Source organism: Crinia signifera, unplaced genomic scaffold, assembly GCF_055691185.1.
Source record: "Crinia signifera unplaced genomic scaffold, ASM5569118v1 HAP2_SCAFFOLD_100, whole genome shotgun sequence".
In the NCBI taxonomy this organism is placed as follows: domain Eukaryota; kingdom Metazoa; phylum Chordata; class Amphibia; order Anura; family Myobatrachidae; genus Crinia; species Crinia signifera.
The window spans coordinates 197,501-223,003 of record NW_028141994.1 but is presented as its reverse complement, the minus strand read 5'-3'; the positions used below and the strand labels follow the sequence as shown (position 1 = coordinate 223,003).

At 50.5% G+C, this 25,503-nt stretch overlaps 1 protein-coding gene across 2 annotated transcripts in view; it reads right to left on the bottom strand.

Moving 5' to 3' along the window:
• CNOT1 (CCR4-NOT transcription complex subunit 1) overlaps window positions 1–25,503 on the bottom strand; it is a 133,317-nt gene that overhangs the window by 23,078 nt on the left and 84,736 nt on the right. For both annotated transcript variants that reach the window (XM_083167882.1, XM_083167883.1), the window contains exons 22-32: window positions 22,025–22,103; window positions 21,725–21,946; window positions 21,509–21,649; window positions 20,368–20,547; window positions 20,182–20,298; window positions 19,986–20,096; window positions 19,524–19,601; window positions 19,142–19,394; window positions 18,943–19,073; window positions 18,575–18,871; window positions 17,971–18,111 (exon numbers count right to left, since the gene is read on the bottom strand). In XM_083167882.1, coding sequence (XP_083024008.1) covers window positions 17,971–18,111; window positions 18,575–18,871; window positions 18,943–19,073; window positions 19,142–19,394; window positions 19,524–19,601; window positions 19,986–20,096; window positions 20,182–20,298; window positions 20,368–20,547; window positions 21,509–21,649; window positions 21,725–21,946; window positions 22,025–22,103 — 1,750 coding nt within the window. The remainder of the gene's footprint in view (window positions 1–17,970; window positions 18,112–18,574; window positions 18,872–18,942; window positions 19,074–19,141; window positions 19,395–19,523; window positions 19,602–19,985; window positions 20,097–20,181; window positions 20,299–20,367; window positions 20,548–21,508; window positions 21,650–21,724; window positions 21,947–22,024; window positions 22,104–25,503) is intronic.

The window sequence follows — 25,503 nt, the reverse complement described above, 5'->3', positions numbered from 1 at the left end:
CGGAGGAAGGGTTCATCCGCCGGTATCCAGAGTTTTGCCAACAAGGTCGGGATCTTGCCCTGCACCCATTGGAAGAAGCATGAAGCCTTCGCCATGGCCAGCCCACTCAGAGTGCCACCCAAATGGTTGATCAAAAACAGTTTCTGCGTCGCCCAACTGGACCTGCACATGTACACACACACACATTATATATATATATATATATATATATATATATATATATATAGGGCTGGGGGAGACAAAGGCACTCGGGGGCTTGTTTTATGTAGCAAAATGTGGACCAATTTTAATCCAGAAAAGGTGCTGAGCCTGTCTACGTTTCGGGGGTCAAGCCCCCGTCGTCAGGACAATATATATATATATATATATATATATATATATATATATATATACACACACACACACACACACACACACACACATACATACACACACAAATCTATGCATAAACAGATGGGGCAGGTCCCATCTTTGCAGGGGATGGTGACGCCAGCCGCCATCCCCCGCCAACGCCAACTCTATAGCGAGAAGGGGACGTGCGCGCACGAGAGGGACGCGCGCATCCCCTTTCGACGGCGCTTCCCCCGGGTCACCGCCGGCTTGTCGGCGGTGATCCGGGGTCCCCGCCGCCTGCCCGCACCCCCCCTAACCCTGTCCGTCTCCCTGAAGCGGAAACGGACAGGGTACCCGTCGCCCCGCCGACGGAGATTGAGACGCGCGTCTCAGTCAGATGGTGAGCCAGGCTGCTGGCGGATCGCCAGCAGTGACATTCTGGCGATCCGCCAGAAAAGAAGAGGCCTGCCCCATCTGTATGTACCTTCATTTAATAGGTCGTACAGATAAGAGGCAGCATATTGGTATATGGCATACGGTGGTGCTGAAGTAAACACGGCCGTCAACATTGGCAACCAGTAAAACTTACCAAAGTGAGATTGCATCCCTGAACGGATGCGTAGTCAAGGCCATATTAGCTATTAATTATAAAAGCTGCAGCCAGTGTTACTCCGCTAACAGAATTTAGAGGAGAACCGTAAAAATAGACAAACCAAAGTGTTTGTGGGAGAAAACTGGAGTAATCCCACGCAAGTATGGAGAGAATATACATAAACTCCACACAGTTAGGGTAATGGCGTTGTTTGAATGGAACCCATGACCTCAGGGCTGCGAGGTAATAATGCTAACCATTTTTTTATATTAAGTCATTTTTATTAATTTAAAAAAAAAAAAAAAAGGTAGAGTGTACAAACAGTAGTAGGGCAACCGATCAGTAGGTGCATACAGGAGATATGTAATAACCAGATTAGGATATATACACAGGCAGATGGAAAAATATACCTACAAGTTCATGCTCACAATAATGGGAGTATGATGGGTGTCACCCCTCCATAATAAAGATAGAAACACATTTGCTCATCCACTGAGCCATCCGAGCACAAAAAAGTATAAGAGACGATCAAAGGGACATAAGTCATGAGAAACCATAAAGCACCCTAAATCTGTAGCTCAAAATAATCAAATATATCAGCGTCTGAACTAAAATAAACCTATTATATCAAACAGTAGTAAAAGAAAACCTCCCAAAAGGCTCAAATCAACCCACCCAGAAAACCCCCCCACCCTGTACTACCCATCCCCAACTTAGGTGTACTTTATATTCCCTATAACCATACCACTACAAATCCTACACTAACAGCCAGAGGAGACAAAGTTAGTGGCCTTTAGATGACTTAAGCAGCTACTCTAGCCAAAAGCCTAACTTACCCCTCCCCCCTAACACCCCCGCCCCTCCTACCAACTATCCCACTAACTATCCCCTCCCACCCATGCTATCCCACCAAAAAAAAAGGATGACAAAAGAAAGGACCAGCTGGGGCAATGGACATATGATAAGGAGTATCGGATGTGGTATTTCAGGATAGGAAACCATTTAGGCAAGTATTACCTACATCTAACCTTAAAATACAGCATCTTCCAGCTGTATAGATTCAGGATAACAACCATTTCCAGAAACGGGCAGGTCCTTCCAAGAGTTATCAGCCGACAGGAGAACAATCACAGGTGCTGCAGAAGTCTCAGGTGTGTGGCACTGATGCAGAATCTTGTTGTCACTGGCAACACACTCCCCAGATGCGGACAAGGTAGGGGAAGCATCCCCCTGCAGTGCAGTCAGCTTATTAATAAGCCTGTCAGAAGAGGCGTAGATGGCCATCAGGATTTGTTGGACAGATGTGTCCATTGTTAACAAGATGACAAGCTGCAGCTGGGCACGGCAACATAGCAGGGCGTATAGAGCAGCAAAACGCTACCCCGGTGGGCCCATACACACTTGCTGATTTTCAGCTAAAAATCGCTCAAAACAGCAGTTTTGAGCGATTTTCAGCTGAAAATCTCCTAGTGTGTATGTCCCCCAGGTTGCCGACTAGCGATGATGCGCGCTCCCGCATCATCGCTAGCAAGATGGTTCATCTGCTGGTTTTACCAGCAGATGTAGCGATGATGGATGGTTTACCATCCATCATCGCTGTGTGTGTACGCTGCTGGGCTGAAAGATTAACCACTTTCAGCCCGGCGGACCGCCCCGCGCCGCCCACCGCCTGTCATAATACTCACCCTGTCCAAGTGCTGCTGCGCCGGCTCCATGCATCCTGCTCCGAGTCCCTGCCTGTCTGCTTGTCCCGCCCTCATGCTCACCACGGAGCACTTCTCCCTCACCCGGCAATACTCTCTGCTGGCCCCGCCCCCCCTGCTATGCTTAACGCAGAGCACTGAGAGCAGGGGGCACTGCTGGCCACTAATGTTTTATGTTTAAAGCAGTAATATATACATTGCTGGCATATGCCAGCAATGTATATATTGCTGGAACCACTGGGCACCAATGTTACATTTTTAAGGCAGTAATATATACATTGCTGGCATATGCCAGCAATGTATATATTGCTAGCACCACTGGGCACCAATGTTACATTTTTAAGGCAGTAATATATACATTGCTGGCATATGCCAGCAATGTATATATTGCTAGCTCCACTGGGCACCAATGTTACATTTTTAAGGCAGTAATATATACATTGCTGGCATATGCCAGCAATGTATATATTGCTGGCACCACTTGCCACCAATGTAATGTTACTTATAAGCCAGTAATATATACATTGCTGGCACAGGCCAGCAATGTATATATTATTGGCACCAATGATTATTAATTTGCTTGCTGCCCACAAATAATTATGAATTAGCCAGTAATATATACATTGCTGGCACATGCCAGCAATGTATATTTTAGTGGCATCACTGCCCACCAATGTTACTTACAAGCCAGTAATATATACATTGTTGACACAGGCCAGCAATGTATATATTATGGGCACCACTGCCCACCAGGGTTAAAGTGAGCAGGAACTGGGCGGGACTGCGTTCCATCAGTTTTATTTTGGAGGTGGAATGGTTACGCCTCCGTCCGCATCGCTAAACAGCTGACAGCCGGGCAGAGCGGTGGAAAATCCGGATGTCTCAGAGCAGGTCCATCAGTCCGTGGCGTAGCTATTTTAAAATTATGTGCCAACTCACGGCTCGTGAGCCAATCAGAGCTTGCGGGACGGCAACAAATGAGGAGCTGCCGGGTGGCGAGCACAGGTTGGCTCGCAAGTCATTTGAAATAGCCGCACCACGGACGGATGGACCTGTTCTGAGACATCCGGGTTTCCCACCGCTCTGCCCTGCTGTCTCCTTTCCCACACAGTGCACACCTCTGGCACTGGGCATGTTACCCCTGGCACTGAGAATGTAATACCTGGCAATGAGCATGTATGTAAGCGGCACTTATGTGGCATAATAAAAAATGGGCATTACCATGTTTGGCATATTGTGAAATGGGTATTACCGTGTTTGGCATATAGTATAATGGACATTACGGTGTGTGGCATAATGTGTAATTGGCATTACTGTGTGCATTTCTGTGTCCCAGTCCCATAAAGCCATGCCCTAAAATTTTTGGCACAAAATGTTCAGTTTTTATGGTACTTGTTTCCTAGCACGGCCACAATCGCGGGCATAATTTTTAGTGGTATGCAACACGACCGACGCGATGCCCCCGATTTCCCATTGAAATGCATTGAAAAAAGTCAAAATCGCGTCGGTCGGATCGCAGGCGGCTAAAAAAGGCTTAAATGGTCCTGACACGATGCCCCCGATTTCCCATAGGGAACAATGTTAAATGCCTCAATTTACCCAAATCATCATAGGGAACAATGGTAAATGGCCCAGAAACCCCCCAAAACACCCCATGAACAGTGAAAAAACACCCCAAAATTAGTTAACGCCACCCCACGATCAACGTGAACCCGAAGCGTGGTGAGCGCAGCGAGCCCGCGAGGGGCGGCAGTACGTGTCCTCCGACCTTTTCATACCCCCACTATCCACGTCGGCGTGGAGTTGAGAATAGAATAGTGTGGCGAGCGCAGCGAGCCACTGTGCCCCGCGAGGGGACGCGGATACCTTCACAGGTAAACGCGTCCCTTTGCGGGCTTCACAGGTATCCGCGTCCCCTCGCTGCGCTCGCCACACTATTCTATTCTCAACTCCACGCCGACGTGGATAGTGGGGGTATGAAAAGGTCGGAGGACGTGTACCGCCTCCCCTCGCGGGCTCGCTGCGCTCGCCACGCTTCGGGTTCACGTTGATCGTGGGGTGGCGTTAACTAATTTTGGGGGGCCATTTCACTGTTCAGGGGTGTTTTGGGGGGTTTCTGGGCCATTTACCATTGTTCCCTATGATGATTTGGGTAAATTGAGGCATTTAACATTGTTCCCTATAGGAAATCAGGGGCATCGCGTCGGTCGCATGCAATTTTTTTGCCCGCATGCGATGGGACCGACACGATTTTTTTTACCTGCGATGCCCAAGATCATGATCGGTGTGGCCGTGCTAGGAAACAAGTACCGTTTTTATTAGGTGTTTGGTTGTTTTGCACTGTGGGGCATCATTTGAATCAGGGGTGCTATTATGTGGCCCACATTATTCTTTTCCTGACTGTGTGGCTGTGACATAATGGGGGGGGGGGGGGGGGGGGGGGAGTCAGGGAAGCGAATTTCACCACTTTAAGCACTGCTGCGCACCAATGTATAGTGATAATAGTTATTAATGTAAACACTGCTGGAGCAGACCAGCAATGTATGAGACCACGACCACTGCCACTGGCCATCCATGTATATTTTTATGGCGTTAATGTATACACTGCCGGCGCAGGTCAACAATGTATATGTTACCACCGCCACTGCCCCCCAATGTATATTTTGTTGTGGCGGTAATGTATACATTGCTGGGGAAGGTGAATGGATTTCTCCCTACGTGCACGGTGGCAAATTAAATGGTAATTGTGCACATGGGCGGGATTTTGCCCAGTCGGAGCAGAGTCAGGTAGCGTTTACCTGTTTACTGGGCTCCGAATATTCACAGCCCAGCGATCAGTTCTGAATCAGGCCCCTAGAACAGAAATGCACTGAATAAAATGGCCCCTGCTCCCACCCTTGGAATACAAACCCTGCCCAGAGACCGTATAAAGAGATGAGCTGCCACAGGCCATCAACACCACCATAGTATATAACACAGGAGTGGTATGACTTATTTTACATACAGCCCAATACTGTCCCACAATGCTCTAAACCCCACTGGGGATGGCCATTGTTGCCATTGCCATCAATGGCAATTCTGCAACTGGCCATCGATAGTGGTAAACTATGCAATGGCTGACCATTGATATTTTTACATATCGATGGTCATCCATTGTGTTTGATTGATTGGCCTGCAAGCCAATCAAAACACAGGGGTGGGGCTTCGCGGGGGTGGGGCGGAGCTATGCTCAGTGGAAGCAAAACATCATTTGGTACTTATGTAATATCTGGGCTCCCGTTTTTCTTATGAGACCGCTGCGCTCGCCACGCTTTGGGCACGGTGGCTCGCTACGCTCGCCACACTATATAAAATCAACTCCATGCGTAGTTGGATAGTAGGGGTATGAAAAAATGGGGTGCATTTAACATGGGAGCCCAGATAATACATAAGTACCCATTGTTTTGCTGTTCCATCGATGGAGGGAAACCATCTGGTTCTCCCACATCGATGGCAAAAGTATTTGACATTGGCCATGAACCATCGATTATTTCGAATCATCGATGGCCGTCCCTAAACCCCACAGTCTGATCACAGAACCTGGGGGAGCAGCTGCAGTCAGAGATGCAGTTACTGGAAGACCAGGACATGCTGGAGCACAGCCCTGACAGCAGCAGTCAGGAGCCTACAGCAGCGTGCAGGGGCACCAAGTATGTTAAAATGGCCGCCAGAGCTGCGTGATAGCTGGGGAAATGCCATGGCTTCTGGGAGCAAAGCCTGGGGTAAGCTCCCCTCCTGGCCAGCTCCGTCCTCTTACAATGGTGCCCCTTTTCGAAATGCTCCAGTAGGAAAGGTACAGGGGGGACTTGCCCAAGTGGCCTGACAGTGAAGAGGTGGACCCCGGAATGGCTGAGTGCTCTCCGTGTCCCTCTATCACTATGCAGCGGGAAGCCAGGAAGGGATCAGGGGAGGAGACTTACATGGGTATATATGCCTTCCTCCTGTCCCCGGAAGAGGTGGTGTGTGAGGGGAGCCCACTCGGCCATCTAGGGATTTTGACCTCATGGCGTACAAGTCCGTACGCTTGCTAGCGCATCCCAGCGGTCCCCCCGCCAGGCTGTTCCAGCGCATACATGCGCCGTCACATGCGCTCCCAGCGTGGGACGCCTTACCTTAATCGGTGTCCTGGTACCGGTGACTGCTGTCTGTCCCCCAGTGCCAGCCGGATACACCTCCTCCAACTTGGGTGGTGTGCGGCTGCCGGGCCCAGGTGATGGAGCAGGATCGCAGGGGTCTAACAGACCCTCAGCGCTGCTGCCCTGTCACTGACACAGTCAGTGTAAAAAGAAAATCTTTAAAAAAAGAAGGCTGCATAAGGCAGCCCCTCTCTATAATGTGCATGTTGGCTCCTGCCAGCACAACTAAAACTGAAAGTAGCTGATCTAGAAGGCGGGGAAGAGGAGAGGACCTGGGCTGTCCTGAGGACAGTCAAGAAGTTTAACCTTTCTGGTGCTGAAATGGTTCGTGACCTCACTCTCTACCCACTGTTATCCCTGTGGCCCCCGACGTAGAAGAAAATGACTTGGGACTGTAGCAGACAATTCAAGATCTTTAGTAATTGTTCTGCTTTGTGTGAATTGTGGGGAAGGCCTGTGCAAAAAAACTTGCGTGGGGGAGGATTTTTGAACGAAATGGAGTAGCCCCTTGACACAACTTCTCTTACCCAGGCATCCTTTGTTGTGGATAGCCACTGGTGGGCAAAGTGGAGAAGTCTGCCTCCCACTTGGGGGTCCCCCTGCGGGAGACCCATCCGGTCATGCAGAAGGTTTACCTGGGTTGGCAGAGGCCTGTCTAGTGGCCCAGGCCTGCTTGGGCTTCGCCTTACTTGCTTTAATGGCAGGAGCGGTTCTGGGGTAGGACTGGCCCTGGGCTTTACCCTGGGGATGAAAGTACCGAAAGGAAGAGGGCTTGGATTTTTGTGGTAGAGCTGTAGGCAGACACGCAGTCTTGGCTGCCACCAAAGACGCAATTTTGTTAAGCTCCTCCCCAAATAAGCTTTCCCCTTTGAAAGGCAAGAGTTCCAAGGTCTTCTTGGATTCCAGGGCCTTAACCAAATTATGTGGCGGGTCTTAACAGAGCTAGCAGATGCTCTTGCAGCTAAAGTACCTGCATCTGACATAGCCTCCATAATGTAAAGTGACGCTTGTCTAATGTGATGCAAACATAGTTTGGCATCCTCAGAAGAGTCTGGGGAAAATTCCTCTTCTAGGACCTGTACCCAGGGTAAAATGGCTTTAGCCATCCAAGTCGCTGCTATGGTAGGTCTTTGGACCGCCCCAGCGAATGAGAATATGGCCCTTATGTTCCAAGCGTCTGTCTGTGGCATCTTTTAAGGAAGATCCTGTAGTGACCGGCAGCACTGAAGGTTTAACTAACCCGGTCACATGAGAATCTACCAAGGGAGGAATCTCCCAGGGTTTAAAATCCTCAGGAGGTAGGGGATACCCGGACAATAGCCTCTTAGAAAAAGTGGACTTTTCCCCCAAGTCTTCCGGATCTCGACTAAATGGTCAGAGTGTGGGAATTGGGCCTTAACTTTCTGCTTTTTAAAAACATCTCTGGTTTTAGCAGTTGGTTCAGGCTCCTCAGAGTCTGGCAATAATACCAAACTGATTGCGTCAATGAGAGCTGCCACATCCACTGTCTCTGCCTGTGAAGCAAGGTTGCCCTCTGGAAAAATAGGATCATCCTGGTTATCGCCATTAACAACGTCATCAGCATTATCGTTATCATCTCCACCGTCATCTGTGTCATCCTGTACTACCGGGAGTAAGGGTGTCAACAGTGGCCTAGTAGGTTGTACAGCATGAGGTAGCTACTTCTGCATGGCTACCGTGGTCTGTTGCACGGTCTGCACTGTGGTTGACAGGGCATCCACCCAGGGTGCAAGGGACTGGACTACTGGGGGTGCAATGGGAGGAGGAAGGCAATCCACTAGGGTGCCTAATAACTGCTGGAAGGTTGCCCAGGGAGCTTGTTGGGAAACCACCGTGGCAGAGGACTGCCCAGGGGAGATGAAGCAATTAACACAGCCCCTCCTGGATGGCATCCTGCTCAGATAAGCCTGCAGCACAAGCCTGGCAAAACAAGAGCTTGGGAGAATCAATCTGATTGCGCCCCCGTTTGGACATTATACAATAACCCAAAGGGGAGATTACAGGGCACAATAGGTATAACCTGAGAGAGAAAAAGGGGATTTTGTACTTACTGTTAAATCCTTTTCTCAGACTCCATAGGTGACACTGGAGAGTTACAGTGGGGAATAGAAGGCAACCACAGGGAGCTTGGGCACTTTAGAATGAATTAATAGTGACTAACTCCTCCCCTTCTACTTCCTCTCCTAGGCAGTCTAGGTATGTGCCCGGAGGGAGCTGGAAGTAAGAAATAAAACACACTTCCAAGAGGAGGTTAAACATAACATGTCACACACACACTCGCATAGAGTGAAAACATAGTTAAAGAACATCATCCATAACCGAATGAACACACCCATAAATGCTGGTAAACTTAGAGTGAAGGCTAAGTACAAAAAATCTCCTAGCCTCAGGTAACTGAACAAACCTGGAATAGCAGTAAAAGGAGACAGCGTCGGGTGGGCGTCCAGTGTCACCTATGGAGTCTGAGAAAAGGATTTAACAGTAAGTACAAAATCCCCTTTTCTCTTTCCTCCACTACGTGACACTGGAGAGTTACAGTGGGGACGTCCCAGAGCTCCCAACACGGGTGGGAAGACGCTGAGAGCCCCTTAACACAGAACGACCGAACCGCGAAGCAGCTGCCGCAAATGTGTCAAACTTGTAAAAACGGACAAAGGTCTTCTGTCCAGACCACGTGGCCGCTCTACATAGATCTTGAATAGAAACTCCACGGGCAGCTGCCCAGGAGGTACCCACCGACCTTGTAGAATGGGCGGATATCGAAGAAGGTGGCACTCTAGAAGAAGCTACATAAGCCTGACTAATTGTCAACCTGATCCACCTGGCCAGGGCCTGCTTGGAGGCGGGCCATCCAGGACGCAGGGAGTCATAGAGGATAAAAAGAGCATCTGACTTACGCACAGACTCTGTTCTGGCAACGTATATGCGCAAGGCCCGGACTACGTCCAGCGCTCTAGATCCATCCGAGTCCTCCCGAAAGGCCGGCACCACAATAGGTTGGTTAATGTGGAATGCCGAGACCACCTTTGGGAGAAAAACACTAGAGGTGCGCAGCTCCGCTCTATCGTGAAAACGCAAGAAGGGTGCTTTACAAGAGCGTGCACTCAGTTCTGACACCCTTCTGGCCGAGGCCAAGGCCAGCAGTAAGACAGTCTTCCAAGTAACATATTTCAGGTCCACCTCCTCCATGGGTTCAAACAGAGAGGACTGGAGGAAGTTCAATACCAAGTCCAAATCCCATGGAGCAGTGGGAGGCCTGAAGGGAGGTTGCAGCCGCAACACCCCCTGGAAGAAAGTCTGAACCTGAGGAAGAAGCGCCAGCTTTTTCTGGAAAAAAATTGAGAGGGCGGATACTTGTACCTTCAAGGACCCCAAGCCAGAGTCCTGAGGAAAGGCCCTTCTGTAATAACAGCAGCAACCTGGCCAGCTTGAAATTCACAGGAGAGACTCTCCTGGTTTCACACCAGGCCACATAGGCCCTCCAGATGCGATGGTAATGCACCGATGTAACCTGTTTTCTGGCCCCTATCATGGTAGGTATCACTGCCTGCGGAATCCCTGCCTTTCTCAGAATGGACCTCTCAACAGCCATGCCGTCAAATGTAGATGTTGTAAGTTGGGACAGGCGAACGGACCCTGGGTTAGCAGGTCGTCGCAGAGAGGCAGGGGCCACGGCTCGTCTACTAACAGGCCTGTTAGAACTGTGTACCACGACCGGCGAGGCCAGTCTGGAGCAATGAACAGCACTGTCACCGACTCCCTGCGGATTCTCTGAAGAATCCGAGGTATGAGAGGCAATGGAGGGAAGATGTAGAGGAACTGATCCGTCCAAGGGGCGGTGAGAGCATCCACTGCCACTGCCTGAGGGTCTCTTGTCCGAGCGCAGTACCGGGGCAACTGATGGTTGTGTCTGGAGGCCATCATGTCTATCTGAGGACATACCCACCGACGAGTCAAGGACTGGAAGACCTGGGGGTTCAGACACCACTCCCCGTAATGCACGTCTCGTCGGCTGAGGTAGTCTGCCTCCCAATTTTCCACGCCTGGTATGAAAATGGCAGACACGGCCCCTGCGTGCTCCTGCACCCAGAGCAGAATCCTCTTCACTTCTCTCATCGCTGTACAGCTGCGGGTGCCTCCCTGTTTATGTAGGCCACAGCCGTGGCATTGTCGGACTGCACTCTGATGTCCTTGTTCCGGAGAATGACTTCCGCTTGAAGGAGGGCGTAATACACCGCTCGAAGTTCCAGAACATTGATGGACAACTGCGCTTCCTCCTGCGTCCACAGGCCCTGGAAGTGGAGTCCCAGCGTGACCGCTCCCCAGCCCCGTAGGCTCGCGTCTGTGGTGAGGAGCATCCAACTGTGTATGGCAAACCTCCGTCCCTCCTGTAGGTTGCTGGAGTCGAGCCACCACGCCAGCGTTGCTCGAGCCTGATGGGAAAGAGTGATTCGCTGGTGAAGAAAAAGATGCGAGCCTGACCACTGGCGGAGCAGACACAGATGGAAGGGGCGGGATCGAAAACGCCCGTACTGCACCGCCTCGAACGTGGCCACCATCCTTCCCAGCAGCCTCGTGCAGAGGAGGACTGATACCTTCCGATGCTGTAGCTCCAAGCAAACAGATTCCTGCAGAGACACTATCTTGTCCCCTTGAAGGAAAACTCTGCTTTGGACAGTGTCCAGGGTCATCCCCAGGAACAGAATCCTCTGCGAGGGGGACAGCTGTGACTTCTGGATATTGAGCATCCAGCCATGGGACTCCAGAGTCTGACGTGTCAGTTGTGTAGCAGGATCTCCTTGGACGGAGCCTTCAACAGAAGGTCGTCCAAGTAAGGGACAATGGTAACTCCCTGAGCCCTGAGTATTTCCATCATGACTGCCATGACCTTGGTAAATACCCGGGGCGCAGAGGAGAGACCGAAGGGAAGGGCTCTGAACTGCAGGTGACAGGTTTGAATGGCAAACCGCAGGTAGGCCTGGTGAGGAGGCCAGATGGGGATGTGCAGGTATGCATCTTTTATATCGATGGATACAAGAAACTCCCCTGGCTCCAGGCCTGCAATAACTGATTGCAGAGACTCCATCTTGAAACGGGTGAACCGCAGAAACGGATTGAGCTGTTTCAGGTTCAAGATGGGCCTTACCGAGCCGTCCGGCTTGGGAACCAGAAACAGGCTGGAATAGAAACCCTTTGACCTTTCTGAGTCTGGGACTGGGATCACCCATATCTCTGAGTTTGTGTATGGCAGCCTGCAGAGCCCTGCTTTTCTCTGGAGAAGCTGGTAAACCTGTGGGAAAAAAACGTAGAGGAGGAGGCAACAAGAAATCTATCTTGTAGCCTACTGCCACCAGGTCCCTTACCCATGCATCCTGGCAGGACATGGACCAAACCTGCTGGTAAAACAGCAGACGGCCTCCCACCCTGCTTCCCGGGCAGGGACTGGGAGAGTCATGCCGAGGGCTTGGAGGTAACCTTTGCATCCAGGATGGGTGCGCTGACTGAACCTCTGCCTCGGAAGCTTCTAGAACTGGAAGCAGTTCCACGTGCCCTACCCCTGAATCTGGGGGTGGGTCGGAAGGAACGAAAGGACTGCCCTCCTGTAGATGGGAAGGACCTGCGTGGGGGAGGGGCTGTTGTAGGCAGAAACTGCGACTTACCCCCTGTAGCCTGGGAGATCATCTTGTCCAGCTCTGGACCGAAGAGCGCCTCACCAGCAAAGGGTAATGCTTCCACCGCCTTCTTGGAGTCAGCGTCCGCATTCCACTGTCTCAACCAAAGAGTTCTGCGGGCTGAGACTGAAAGGGCAGAAACATGGGCTGCCAGCATTCAAACATCTGAAGAGGCTTCAACTAAGTAACCTGCAGCCTCTCGTATGTGTTCAACCAGAAGCAACATATCACCTGCCCCTGGGTCTAGAGAGGGGGCCACCTAGGATGCCCAGACCTCCATGGCCCTATTTACCCAACAGCCCACCTGTGCTGGCCTCTGCAAGAGACCTGCGGCTGAATAAATATTTTTCAGGGTGCTCTAACCTTCTGTCAGATACATCCTTAAGGGTAGAGGCTCCTGGTATGGGCAATACTGTCTTTTTAGACAAGCGTGATACCGAAGAGTCTACAGCAGGGGGCGTTTCACAAGACTTCCTAGCATCCTTAGGAAAGGGATAGGAAGTGAAAAACCTTTGGGACACCTGAAACTTTTTGTCAGGGTGTAACCAAGCCTTTTGCAAGTGATCATCCAGCTCTTCTGAGGCTGGGAAAAATGCAGACTGTTTCTGCTTCTTGGCAAAGACTGAGGGCCGCGCAGCAGGCCTCTCCTCCTCAGAGACATTGAGGGTTAAGCGGACTGCTTGTATTAGGTCCTCTAACCCCTGAGAGGGGACCTCAGTGTCCTGTAGGACTGGAGCCTCCGGCTCATTAACTTCACCCTCCTCTAGATCTGGCATGTCATCATCTGTATCATCTAACAGAGGGACTTGAGGAAAAATTCTATTAGCAGGAGCCAGTCTAGGGGGAGGGGGTACTGGGGTGTCCGTCTGTAATGCTCTGGACAGACCCTCAACAGCAGAGGTTAACTCTGCCTGTTGATCCCTGGCTGCATCTCTATCTTGTCTGGCTGCAGATAACTCAGAAGCCAGCTGAGAAATCACTGTGGACAATTGTGAAGCCCATACAGGAGTATCCTGCCCCGCTGTTGGAGGCGGGGGGACTGGGGATGCAGCACATGGGGGACATAAAATGGCGCCCTCAGCGTGTGGGGTGAACTTAGTGTTGCACTTCTTGCAAGCAATCTTTTTAGGAGCCCCACCAGCCATCATACACTCCTCAATCATCCAACAGAGAGGAGAGAGAGAGAGGTTAAGCACCGGACAGGAGAGGAGGTATACAAGGCAGAGTCTGCCACAAGCCAGAGACGCGCACTGTATATAAATATAACCTGCGCTGGCTAAGGGACCTTTTTGGACACAGTCCAAGCCGCCCTGACCTCCTATGTCCCGCTGTGACTCACTGTACCAGGGTCACCTGCACTTTTCCATCGCCTGGAGGGAGCCGTGGACCGTGCCCAGCATGCCGCGCGCTACTCCGCTCCTCGTTATGGCGCTGTTTTTAAAAGTGCAATGCCGCGCTCTTTCGCGGAATCCCCCGCTAGCAGAGGATCAGCGTTATACTTACCCCTGCCATGGCTGTCGGGTGCGGCGTGCTGACAGGTCCTCGAGGCGCGCTGCGTGCAGCGGCGACGGGACCTCAGGATCTGTGGATCCTGCAGCCGGGTACCGGAGGCGAGCTGCATGCAGCGGCGACCGGACCCGCCGACAGCGCCCTCGTCGCAGGCAGGTAGGGACAGGGGGCTACTTGCCTGTCCTCCTGCTGATTGCAGATCATTAAAATTAAAAAAAAATTAAAAAAAGCCCAGGAGTGAGCAATGAATGCACCCAGCTCCCGTAGGGCACATGCTAAGACTGCCTAGGAGAGGAAGTAGAAGGGGAGGAGTTAGTCACTAATAATTTATTCTAAAGTGCCCAAGCTCCCTGTGGTCGCCTTCTATTCCCCACTGTAACTCTCCAGTGTCACCTAGTGGAAGAAAGAGAAATTAGAGAGATATTATTATTATAATTTTATTTATAAGGCGCCACAAGTGTTTCGCAGCGCCGTACAAAGGAACAATACAGGGAGACAAAGCTTGGCATAACATTGAATAAATAACAAAAATACAGTACAAATAAAGAGCGCCACAGTTCAATACACATTACAGCTTGGATATAAGTAGTGAGGACTCAATCCACATACAACTAGAGGCTAGATGCCAATGATGGAGATGAGTATGCGGACAAAGATGGTCACTGAGTGTTGGAGTATAGGAGAGCTGTGAGTGAAATGTGAAGAGAAGAGGGCTTTGACAATAGGAGGGAAGAGGGCCCTACTCGGAGGAGTTTACAATCTAGTAGGAAGGGGAGACAGACAGATTACAAGAGGTGCAAGCAAGTGGGTGGTGTTTAGATAGCAGGATGTAAACAGGCAAGGGGTCGGAGAACCATCTGGTTTATGCAGTGGAAGGGTATGCTTTGATGAATAGTGATATAACCGAATGTATGTGACCTGAGAGGGTAAACCTCTGAACCTTCCTCAGAAGATTATGAGAAATACAGTGGACAGTTACAATTACTGACAGAGAATGAGAGTAAAAGATCTAATGCTATACAGTCACATACACAAGCACTTTTACAATTAGCTGGTAATGCCAATAACTGCTATTACACCCTATTTACCACAATACCCTATGGAGTAAGCAGGATGAGGGTGTCTGTGAAAGCGTGTAGATAAGGCATGACCAAACAGAAAAGAGAATTTGCGCACAGAGGACGTCTCTCTACCGTAGGTGGTAAAAAGGGGGAGAATGCACCTCTGTAAACGCAAAAAACAGGCGCTTGGGGATGGGCTATCCTGTGTAGCTGCTCACACCAGTGGGGGTGGTCATTCCCCCAAGAGAAAATATGGAAGAGAAACTGGATTGGTGGAGCGCTGAATCAATGAAAGAATTACAATCCTGACCAATTGGGTGTAAATATATAAAACAATTTATTAAACAAATAAAAGGTACATATATATCACATGAAAGCATATATTTGCTAAAAACATCTATTGATGGTATATTGCACTTTGTACGAAACAACCCCTATAATTGGGGGATGGATACTTTGGGAAAAATACAGTCACACTTGTTCCTATGTGGACTCCCTTTTTAGACCGTTTTTGCCAAAATAGATGTATATTAACTGGTTTGGTGGGTTTCCATTAACCTGTTGGATAGCCAGATGTAGTATGTCACTTCGTGAGCATAGATGTTGTTTACTCACGGAAAGAACGGCTCCAGAATGAACAGGTGGTGGTGTCCCTTGAGTGTCCAGTGGGCAAAAAGATTGGTGTAGAGGGAGTTGGTCCAAGTGGTTTGTAGAAAGCTTTGTAATCCAATTTGTATCCACAAAAGTATCCAGGGGTAAGACCGGACGCGTTTCGTCATCCACAGATGACTTTTTCAAAGTGTGACTGTATTTTTCCCAAAGTATCCAATCCCCCAATTATAGGGGTTATTTCGTACAAAGTGCAACATCAATAGATGTTTTTAGCAAATATATGCTTTCATGTGATATATATGTACCTTTCATTTGTTTAATAAATTGTTTTATATATTTACACCCAATTGGTCAGGATTGTAATTCTTTCATTGACTCAGCGCTCCACCAATCCAGTTTTTCAAGGCATGACCAAAGTCAGGCCCGGGGGCCAATTGCAGCCCGTGCTGTCATTTCAAGTGACCCGCAGCCTCCAGCTGGAAGAAGGCAGAGCATCAGATGTGGGAAGCACAGCACAGGACACTAAAGGTGGGGCCCCGGCGAGCGCTCCTTTACCTTGCTGTCTGCTGCAGTGAGGAGGTGCCGGCCGCCACAGGCAGATGTGTTTGGCGTCCTACCCCTCCTACTGCAATCGTATATCACGCTACTCCACAATCAGTGACAGCAGTGTTTGGGGCGGGGGGCAGCAAGGGGGAAGCTTGCTCCCGTAACATGCAGAGCGGAGGCAGCAGCGGGAGCCCAAGCATCTCCTGTCCTTGCAGTGCCTGCTTTGCCTCTCCTTCCTCTGGTTCACACAAGGGACTGGGAAATATACAGAGAAGGAGGGTCAGGCTGGGGGACATACAATGAATGGAGGCACTGATGGACATTAAGAGAAGGGAGGCAGGCTGTGGGACAGTGAATGGGTGCAGAGTAGGGAACATACAGTGAATGGGGGACATACAGTGAATGGGGGCAAACTGGGGGAAAAACAGTGAAGGGGCAAGCTGGGGGACAGAGTGAATGGGGACAGAGTGAATGGGGACAGAGTGGGGGACCATTCTGATGTGATTAATGATTCAAAGAATGTCAGGCTGAATGGCCCCCCCACATTTTCACCTCACCAAATCTGGCCCTTGTCTCAAAGTTTGGACACCCCTGGTGTAGACTATTTCACAGGGGAGACTGTACCAGCACACTGGTAACTCTGGCCTCGTGCTGAGATGGCTGCTCATCAGAGGCAGGAACAGGATAGCACTCCTGGGCAGCAGATCTGTGGGCAGATTGGCGCCCAAAGCCGGGGAAGGTGCTGCAGGCTTAGCGCCCCCCCCCCCCCGGGTCTTCCCCACCGGAGCAAAGAGCCCCGTTAAAATGGATCTCAAGAGATCCAGCCTGCGCTTAGGCCCCGGTGGTCTAGTGGAGACCCTGCCGCAAGCAGCAATGTCCACCCCTACTGCTGCGGCATACTCCCATCGCGCACAGCACAGCAGGGGTTTGTGCTCTCAGAGCCTTACCTGCTCCCGGACTCTGGCCATGCTGCCTGGGGGAGATGTCCAGCGGTGCTAGGCGCTGTGTCTCTCCCCTGCCGAGTACCCCTCTGACCCAGGTCATGGGGGAGTGCCGGCGCGAGAGATGTGGCCGCCGCACCGCCGTCAATGATTGACAGCGGGGGAGGCCAAGCCACCTAAGCGGCTCTGTGTAAAAGAAAAAGTTTAAAAATAAAAAAGTTAGCTTTTTATGGGATTACCTCAAAGAGGTAATCCCTGCTGATAAAAATTGTGCAACTGCATCGTTCTGGCACCAAACAAAAACGGAGGAGCTAAGCTTGGAGGCGGGGTTATGGGGGAGAGGGACCGGGCATCCTGGGAAACTACAAAGCTTCGCTGATTGGCGCCACGGACCCTAGATCCGCCTACAACCCTGATGTCCAGTGGGAACCATGGAACCCGAAGAAGAAATAAAGGTTGATAACCCATGTGACATGTGAATAAGCTACAGTCAAAAACCAGCAACAACTCTAAGGAATTTTTTAGAACCCTATAAACAATTTATTTTAGTACATTCGCACTTCACATTAAATGTTGTGTGTATGTCTCAATCTTTTTAATCTCTTAAAATTTTTTCACAATGCCGCAGAAAGAGGTCATCCTGTGCGATCCTATATGTTAAAAGTTCACACAGGACAGTGCCCTCTTTTCTTTTTACCCCAATAAAATCAATAAAAGTAAGTTTTCTCTTTTGGTGTGCATCCACTGTGCAAACTCTTTTCTTTCTCCTCCAAGTAACCTACACAGGGAACACACAGGAACGTACCGTGGCGAGTCTCTTGTCCATCTCTGGCCCGGCCTTCTCCACGGCAGTCTTCTGTATGAAGCAACAGGCCAGCTCACAGTTATCCTGAGCCAGCTGGGCTGCGGCCTGCTCCATCATCTCCCGCTGCTGGGGGGAGGCTGCCTGGGGGAGACACCAGCATCTAAGGTCATTAATAATGGCGATCCAGCCACACCACACAAAGGCTAGACTATCTCTCCCACCACCCAGTGGCAAGCAACCGTGACTTACCTGCTCCACACACACCACTCAGACACCCCCCCCCCCCCACAGTGCTGCCGGATGACAGACAGTCAGGTTTCCTATGGTTGTTTCTCAATGTTCAGTCAGGATCCCAACTGCCAATGGCTAATTTCTCTTGTGGGGGTCCACAACCCCTATAGGAGGGAGAATAGAACAGGTGGTGAGCACAGCAAGCCCGCAAGGGGCTCTGATGCACTCACCCCTATTGGACTACCGACAGGATTCCGATGTCAGAAGAAAGTCTGATTCCCTCCCCCCCTTCCATACATACATACATAGGCCAGATCGGACCACACACAGGCCAGACTTATCTACCGCACACACACACGAAGCTTAGCTGTACCCGCATAGCCGTGGCAAAGCTGTTCTTCAGGTTGGTGGCAATGCTCATCAGCAGAGGTTCGCGGCAGGTGATCATGGCCATGCCTGCAGTCAGGTTGCGCATCATGTGATGTGCGGCGACACGCATACGCGACTCCTCCGAGTCCAACGCAAAATCCTTCCGCACGATTTGCTCACAAGTGGTCATGGCGATCTTGATGGAACGATCAACCACAGGGTGAACCAGCTCCTGCACCGCTCGCTCGATCGCTTGGCGGACGCACTGCTTGAGCTGAGGGTGAGCCTGGAACAGTGGAATCTGTGGAAAGAGTCATCACAATATGAGCCTGGTACTGAGGAGACTACAGGGACTGTCGAGAGGACACTTACCGTGGGATTGAGTGTGATGTGTGGGGCGAGCCCAGCGAGGGAATAGATGTGGATATCGTGGTAGCTGTATTGTGGCTGTGGTGGTACAGTGACGGTGCAGGTGGTGCTGGGTGGTGGAGCTGTGGCTGTAGCTGAAAGCAGAAACAGTGAGACATCCCAAGTGAAGACAACCACCAACGGCAGACATGGCAGCACCTACCTGTAAACACTGCATCTGACTCTTGCTTCTCCACTGATGCCCAGAGTTTACCGGCTGTACGAATGGCATATTCATTGGCGTTGGTGATGGGAGGCAGATCCTCAGGCTGTTTAACATCTTTTTTGGGGGCAGAAAGCTGCTCGTCCAGAGACTTCAGGCGGTCTTTGTCTTTCAAGAGGCTGCCGGGCTTCAATTCATTGATGTCAATGGCCAAGTTCTTACACAGAACCTCAATCTCAAACTTTAGATTCAGCTGGAAACAAGAACCTTACTCAGTTGTGGCTTCAGGCAAGGGGGGGTAGGAAGCAGGTGAATAGGGACAGAAATCATCACAAAGTGACAAAGTGGTGGTATGTACACCCTAAAAGATTGTCTCACTCACTTTCAAGTCATGTTCCTGATGAAGCTCCGCCAATACATTCATAATGCCCATGGTCCATGGATTCGGGGGTCTGAAAACCTGCATACAACAAAAACTATCAATAAAAGGGTTTTCAGACTTGCAATTCGAGGCCCATAATCAGCTGAGAGGATGGGGTCCGTCCCTCAAGCATTGGGATTATCCAGTCCAAGGATACTGCTTTATAGTGAAAGTCCCAAAACCATTATGTCTCTTTCGGGGGTCCTTACTAAGCACTAATGCTATTTATTTATATTACTTGGTGCAGGTTAGATACACGCACGCTGATCAGATAGGGCTGCCACATGACTGCTGCGAACTTTGATAGCCGACTCGGACAGGAACCCAAACGCAGTACTCCAAATGGGAGGGTATAGAATCTGTGCTGAACCGAACCCAGCCTACCCCAGAGAGACAATGGTGCATGCCTCGTGCCTTACATACCACACTCCTGACGCTGGACTCCAAAACTTTGGCAACAAAAGGCACAACGTAGAGTAGCTCCTGTTGTCCCTTTACATAGGCTTCGAGCAGCAGGGACTTCAGGTCCAAGTCCTACAGACAAAGCCAAACAGACTGAGATTAGAGTGAGCAGCAGCCTGGGTGCAGCAGAGGCTCCGCACAGCGCTACCCTACTAACCATGTGTAAGATGGGCTTGTTCTTGGCCAATGTAATCATCCCCAGCCAGTGGCCCAAGTTCTTTAGTAGAGAGCGATCAGAGAAGTTTGCAGCAGCTTTGTCAGACGTCAGCAGCACCTGGAAGAGTTAGGTCATTAGTGCCAATGACGTCTAGGGACAGACACGAGACAAAAGGAACAGGCATACCTTGATATTCCGGTAGGTTTCTGCTAGGACCATCTTGTTGAACTCAGTGTTTTTCAGGGCATCCATGAAGTTGGAGTATAAGCTGTGAAAGTTCAATTCGATGCTGACGCGTTTCATCACCAGGTACTGAGACACCCAAGGCATGAACTCATCTTTTACCGTCTCCTTCAGCTCTTCCACCTGACAAAAAGCAGAAGTTGATCAGAGCCCAGTAAGATGGCACATAAGGTCCCATCGGTGGGGAATCAGCAGGACTACAAGGAGATAGCCATGGCTTCAAATATATAATGATTTAAAACATAGAATCTCTCCTGGAGGGAGTTGAGCAGATACCAGAGCCACTAGGCTGCCCCCACCGCAGCAGGGCACACTACCTGCCAACCTGAGTATGAAGGGCAGACACTGCCAAGGGTGACATGTAGTGCAATAGACCTATTCCTGCAGCCTGGGCACAAGAGTCTACACTCGAATCCATCCCTACATGTCCTGTGTCCAACCTGGCAGAAATTATGCGAAGTAATGGCCAGGACGACAACACCAATCCCCAGAAGCTGCAAATACCACCCAAATATAAAATAGCTTCCAGTGTTGGGGAAGGAGTCACCTGTATCATCAGGACTGGCTGGCCATTGTCTGATCAAGTTCTGAGTAATCCCAGTGACTGTGCCAGGGACACGTGTTTATGCCTCCTTACTCTGCACACAGTGACTGTGCCTGGGAAACGCGTGTCTATGCCTCCTTACTCTGCACACAGTGACTGCCTGGGATACGCGCGTCTATGCCTCCTTACTTTGCACTCAGTGACTGCCAAGGATACACGTGTCTATGCCACCTTAGATCACACAGTGACTGTGCCTGGGACACTAGTGTCTATGCCACCTTACTCTGCACATATTGAGTGTTCCTGGGATATCTGTGTCTATGCCACCTTAATCTGCACGCAGTGACTGTGCCTGGGACACGTGTGTATGCCTCCTTACTCTGCACGCAGTGACTGTGCCTGGGACATGCAGCATCTATGCCTCCTTACTGTGCACGCAGTGATCGTGCCTGGAAAACGTGCGTCTATGGCTTCTTACTCTGCACGCAGTGAATAGAAGGGAAAAGCCTGTACTGTGCTGCAGCCACCTCAGCCCCTTACCTTCTGCGTCATGTTGGACTGCGATAGGTTGTTGAAGATAAACGCTATCTTCTCCTGCACGCTCTCAGGTGGCTCCATGGTCCTTTCAGTCTGATCTGTAGCCACCAGCAGAGTATCGATGTTTGTGGTGTTAATAGATGGCTGAAATGGTAAAAGCATGGATCAGAGGATGCCATCACCCACGCTGTGGCACGGACAGCTGCAGCGGAGCCTTACCGGTACGTCCTTCTTGAAGCTGACTCCAGTGGGCCTGGTTATGGTGATGGTTTTGGCAGAGGTTGTAGGGGTAGCAGTGGTGACTGCGTTGGTGCTGACTGGGCCGGGTAGAGGAGCTTTAGCTGGAGTCTGGGCCTGGGAGAGTGCAATGCTTCCTGGCGTGGTGATGGATCCCTGCATCTTAACCGGAGGATCCCGGGACTGCTGACCGTACTCTATGTACTGAGCAATGGAGAAACATCAGTGTAACACCCAGATACAGACCATAAACCAGTAATATCACCAAGAGCTGACACTCACCTCCTGCAGGTGATGCGGGAACTGGATAAAGTGACTAATTGAAGCCAAGTGTTGGCAATACTGGGGGTAGTCTTTCAATCTAGAAATCAGAGACAGCAGATGATAAAACCCATCACACCCGGAACTGGTCACATAGGAGAGGAAGCTGCCGGTAATACCAGGAAACTGTCCACCTGGTTATCTGCATCTACCAGTAATAGATTATTGTACACCTCTCCAGCACCATGTAATGGTACATACTACCAGCTGGGTAAGCACTGCCAGGCCCCCAAGTGAGAAGCAGCGACACCACAATCAGGCTTTAGGAGCATAAGGCACCAGGTATTGGGCAGAAAGATTTATGTTCTTACCTGTTAAATCTTTCTTCGGGATCCATAAGACACACAGGGATGACAATGTGTATAGGTTAATTGACCTGGCAGGCACTAAACAGGTTTAAAGATTTGCCTCTGGGCAACCCAGGCTCCTCCCTCTTAAACCCCACCCCCCAGGCCACCAGTTTTAGTAACAAGCCCAAGGCAAGAGTAAAGAGAAGGATGAGACTGTACACATAACAGGCATAACATAACCGTAAAACTGCATAAACCACAGCAAAATGCATAACAGCAGGTGCGTCAGGGAGTGATCGCTGTTTCTTCTATGGATCTCAAGGAAAGATTTAACAGGTAAGAACATAAATCTCATTTTCTACTTCGAGCCATAGGAGACACAGGGCTATGCTGGGACGTCCTAAAGCAACATCTCAAGGGTGGTGACGCGCCTGAGTCGCGCTAAGGACACTCCGCCCCGAAAGCAGAGTCCCCGGATGCAAATGTATCAAGCGCATAGAAGCACAGGAAAGTATGAAGGAACGACTATGTTGTTGCCATGTACAGCCCAAGAGGCACTCACCACCCTCGTGGAGTTAGACCGAACCCCTTCGTGACTGGAAGACCAGCGACCAATTAGGCCTGGCGGATAGCCGACCTGAGCCAACAGGCCACAGTCTGCTTAAACGGCGGCCAACCCCTCTTATGTGCACCATATAAGACAGAGCATCTGATTTGCTAAAGGCCTTCGTCCATTTGACATATAGACGAAGAGTCTGAACCACACCCAAGGAGGAATCTACCATAGTCTGTCCAGAGTTCCTAAAAGTGGAGACCACGATCTCCTGATTCATGTGGAATCTGGAGACCACTTCAGGTAAATAAGAGGGGCAGGTCCTGAGTGCCACCCTGTCTGGATGGAAAATCAAATAGGGTGAACGACACGAAAGGGCATGCAAGTCAGACACTGTTCTAGCAGATGCAATGGCTAACAGGAAGATAGTCTCCCAAGTGAGTCACAGAAGATCAACTGACTGCAAGGGTTCAAATGGGGGAAACTATCCAAGATCTGCACCTTCAATGAGGAAAGGGGCAAACCGGCAATGAAGCCTGACTGGAGAAACGATAAGACCCTAGCCAATCAATAGATCCTGGTGTTAAGACCCCTGTTCTTACACCAGGAAAGCAAGGCCTTCCAGATTCTGTAGTAAGCTCCCGCTGAGGAATGTCGATGAACCTGGGTTACTCTTGCCTGGGTTACTCTTGAAGAGAAACCTTTCGCTCTCAAGAGGGATGTTTCAAGAGCCGCCCGATCAAACGGAGACGGGACAGGTCCTGGTGTAGGCATGGACCTTGACTGATGAGGTTTAGTTGTCGAGGAAGGAGGAACAGAGGCGCCACTAACAATCCCAGCATATCTGTGTACAGAGCCTTCTCGGCCAATCCGGTGCCACCAGAACCAAGGTTCCCCCTTCCGCTTTGAACTTGCGGAGAACCCTGGGAATGAGCGATATCAGAGGAAATGCATACATTTGATGGAAAGGCCACGGGGCCGACAGAGCGTCTATGAGACAGGCTCCTGGATCTCTTGTACGAGTTCTGTACTGTTGGACTTGTGATTGTGGCGAGATGCCATCAAGTCCACCTCTGGAACTCCCCACCTGTAGACGACTAGGTTGAACGAGTCTGTATGTAGAGACCATTCCCTGGCATGGAGGGTCTGGCGACTGACAAAATCTGCTTCCCAGGTCAGCACCCCCGGTATGAAAATCGCTGAGACATGTCTCTTCGCCCACTGGAAGATGCACCTGGACTCTGCCATGGCACCCAGACGAGTGCTTCCCTTGTGGTTGATGTATGCTACTGTCGTGGCATTGTACGACTAATTGAACAGGGTGACCTTGAAGTAACGGGAGAGCCAGAACAAAGGGCTCTACATACCGCCCTCAACTCCAATCGATTGGCGGCTCTGTCGCAATCCACAAAACCTTGAAGGATCTGACATGTGACCGTCCCCCAACTGCATAGACTGGCGTCCGTCATCAGTAGGACCCATTCCTGGATCCAGAAGGGACAGCTGACCTACAGGTTCCGAGAGAGATGCCACCACGTCAGGGACAGGTGAACCTCCTGGGAGAGGATAATACTCTGAGTCTTGATGTGCAGGTGGGAATCCCCCAATTGGAGAGAAGTTCCCGCTGAAGTGGATGGGAGTGGAACTGGGCATACTCCAGTATTTTGAAGGTCGATATCATGGAACGCAGGACCAGCATACACTCATTCATGGTTACATTCCTGTGTCTGAAGTTTCTGGACTGGAGGGTCCAGAGTCTGTCCGCTGGTAGGAAAACCCTTTGAAGACTGGAACTCAAGTGAGCCCCCCAGATGGACCATTCGCTGAGATGGAGTGATAGAAGATTTGGACCAGCTGATAATCCAGCAATGGAGGGTCACTGTTTGCAGAATGTAATCCTGGAGTACCCTCTGAGACTGTGCCAAAAGAAGGCACATGAAGGTAGGCATCCTCGGTTCCAAGTCCAGGATGATGGAACCTAGCGATTCCATACGAAACTTCGGAACCTGGGAGAAAGATTGAGGGATTTGAGGTTGACCATCAGCCCTGCTAGGTTTCCGTACCAGTAATACGCTGGCATAGAACCCCATGCTCATTATGTCGGGGGAACCTGCACAATGACACTGGAACGGAGGAGTGACTCGAGTCCCTAAGGGCCCGGCCTTGGCTGGATCCCATGGTAAACTGATGGAATTTTTTTTAGAGGGGCCGATGCTGAAACGTGAGTGCGTAGCCTCTTGTAACCAGATCGCGGACCCAACAGTGTCATTGTGTCCAGCCATGCGGCTGAAAATTGCAAAAGATGATCTCCCACCCTGGGGTCCCGCCCCTTCCCGGCAGCGGGATGGTCCAACTGCTTGGTCTCCAGACGATGGGTAGACCAGGCTTGTCGGCCTGCTTAGGCGGTCTGAAAGGTTGAGGCTGTGATCTGGGGAATAACTGTCCTCATGGCTTACCTTGTGGGCGAAAGCACGTGGTACGGGGTCCCACAGTGGAAGGCAGAAATGCTGTCATAGGAGCTGCCACCGTAGCCACAATTTCGTCCAGTTCCGGACCAGAAATAACTGTCCCGGTAAAAGGTAAGGCCTCTACATCTG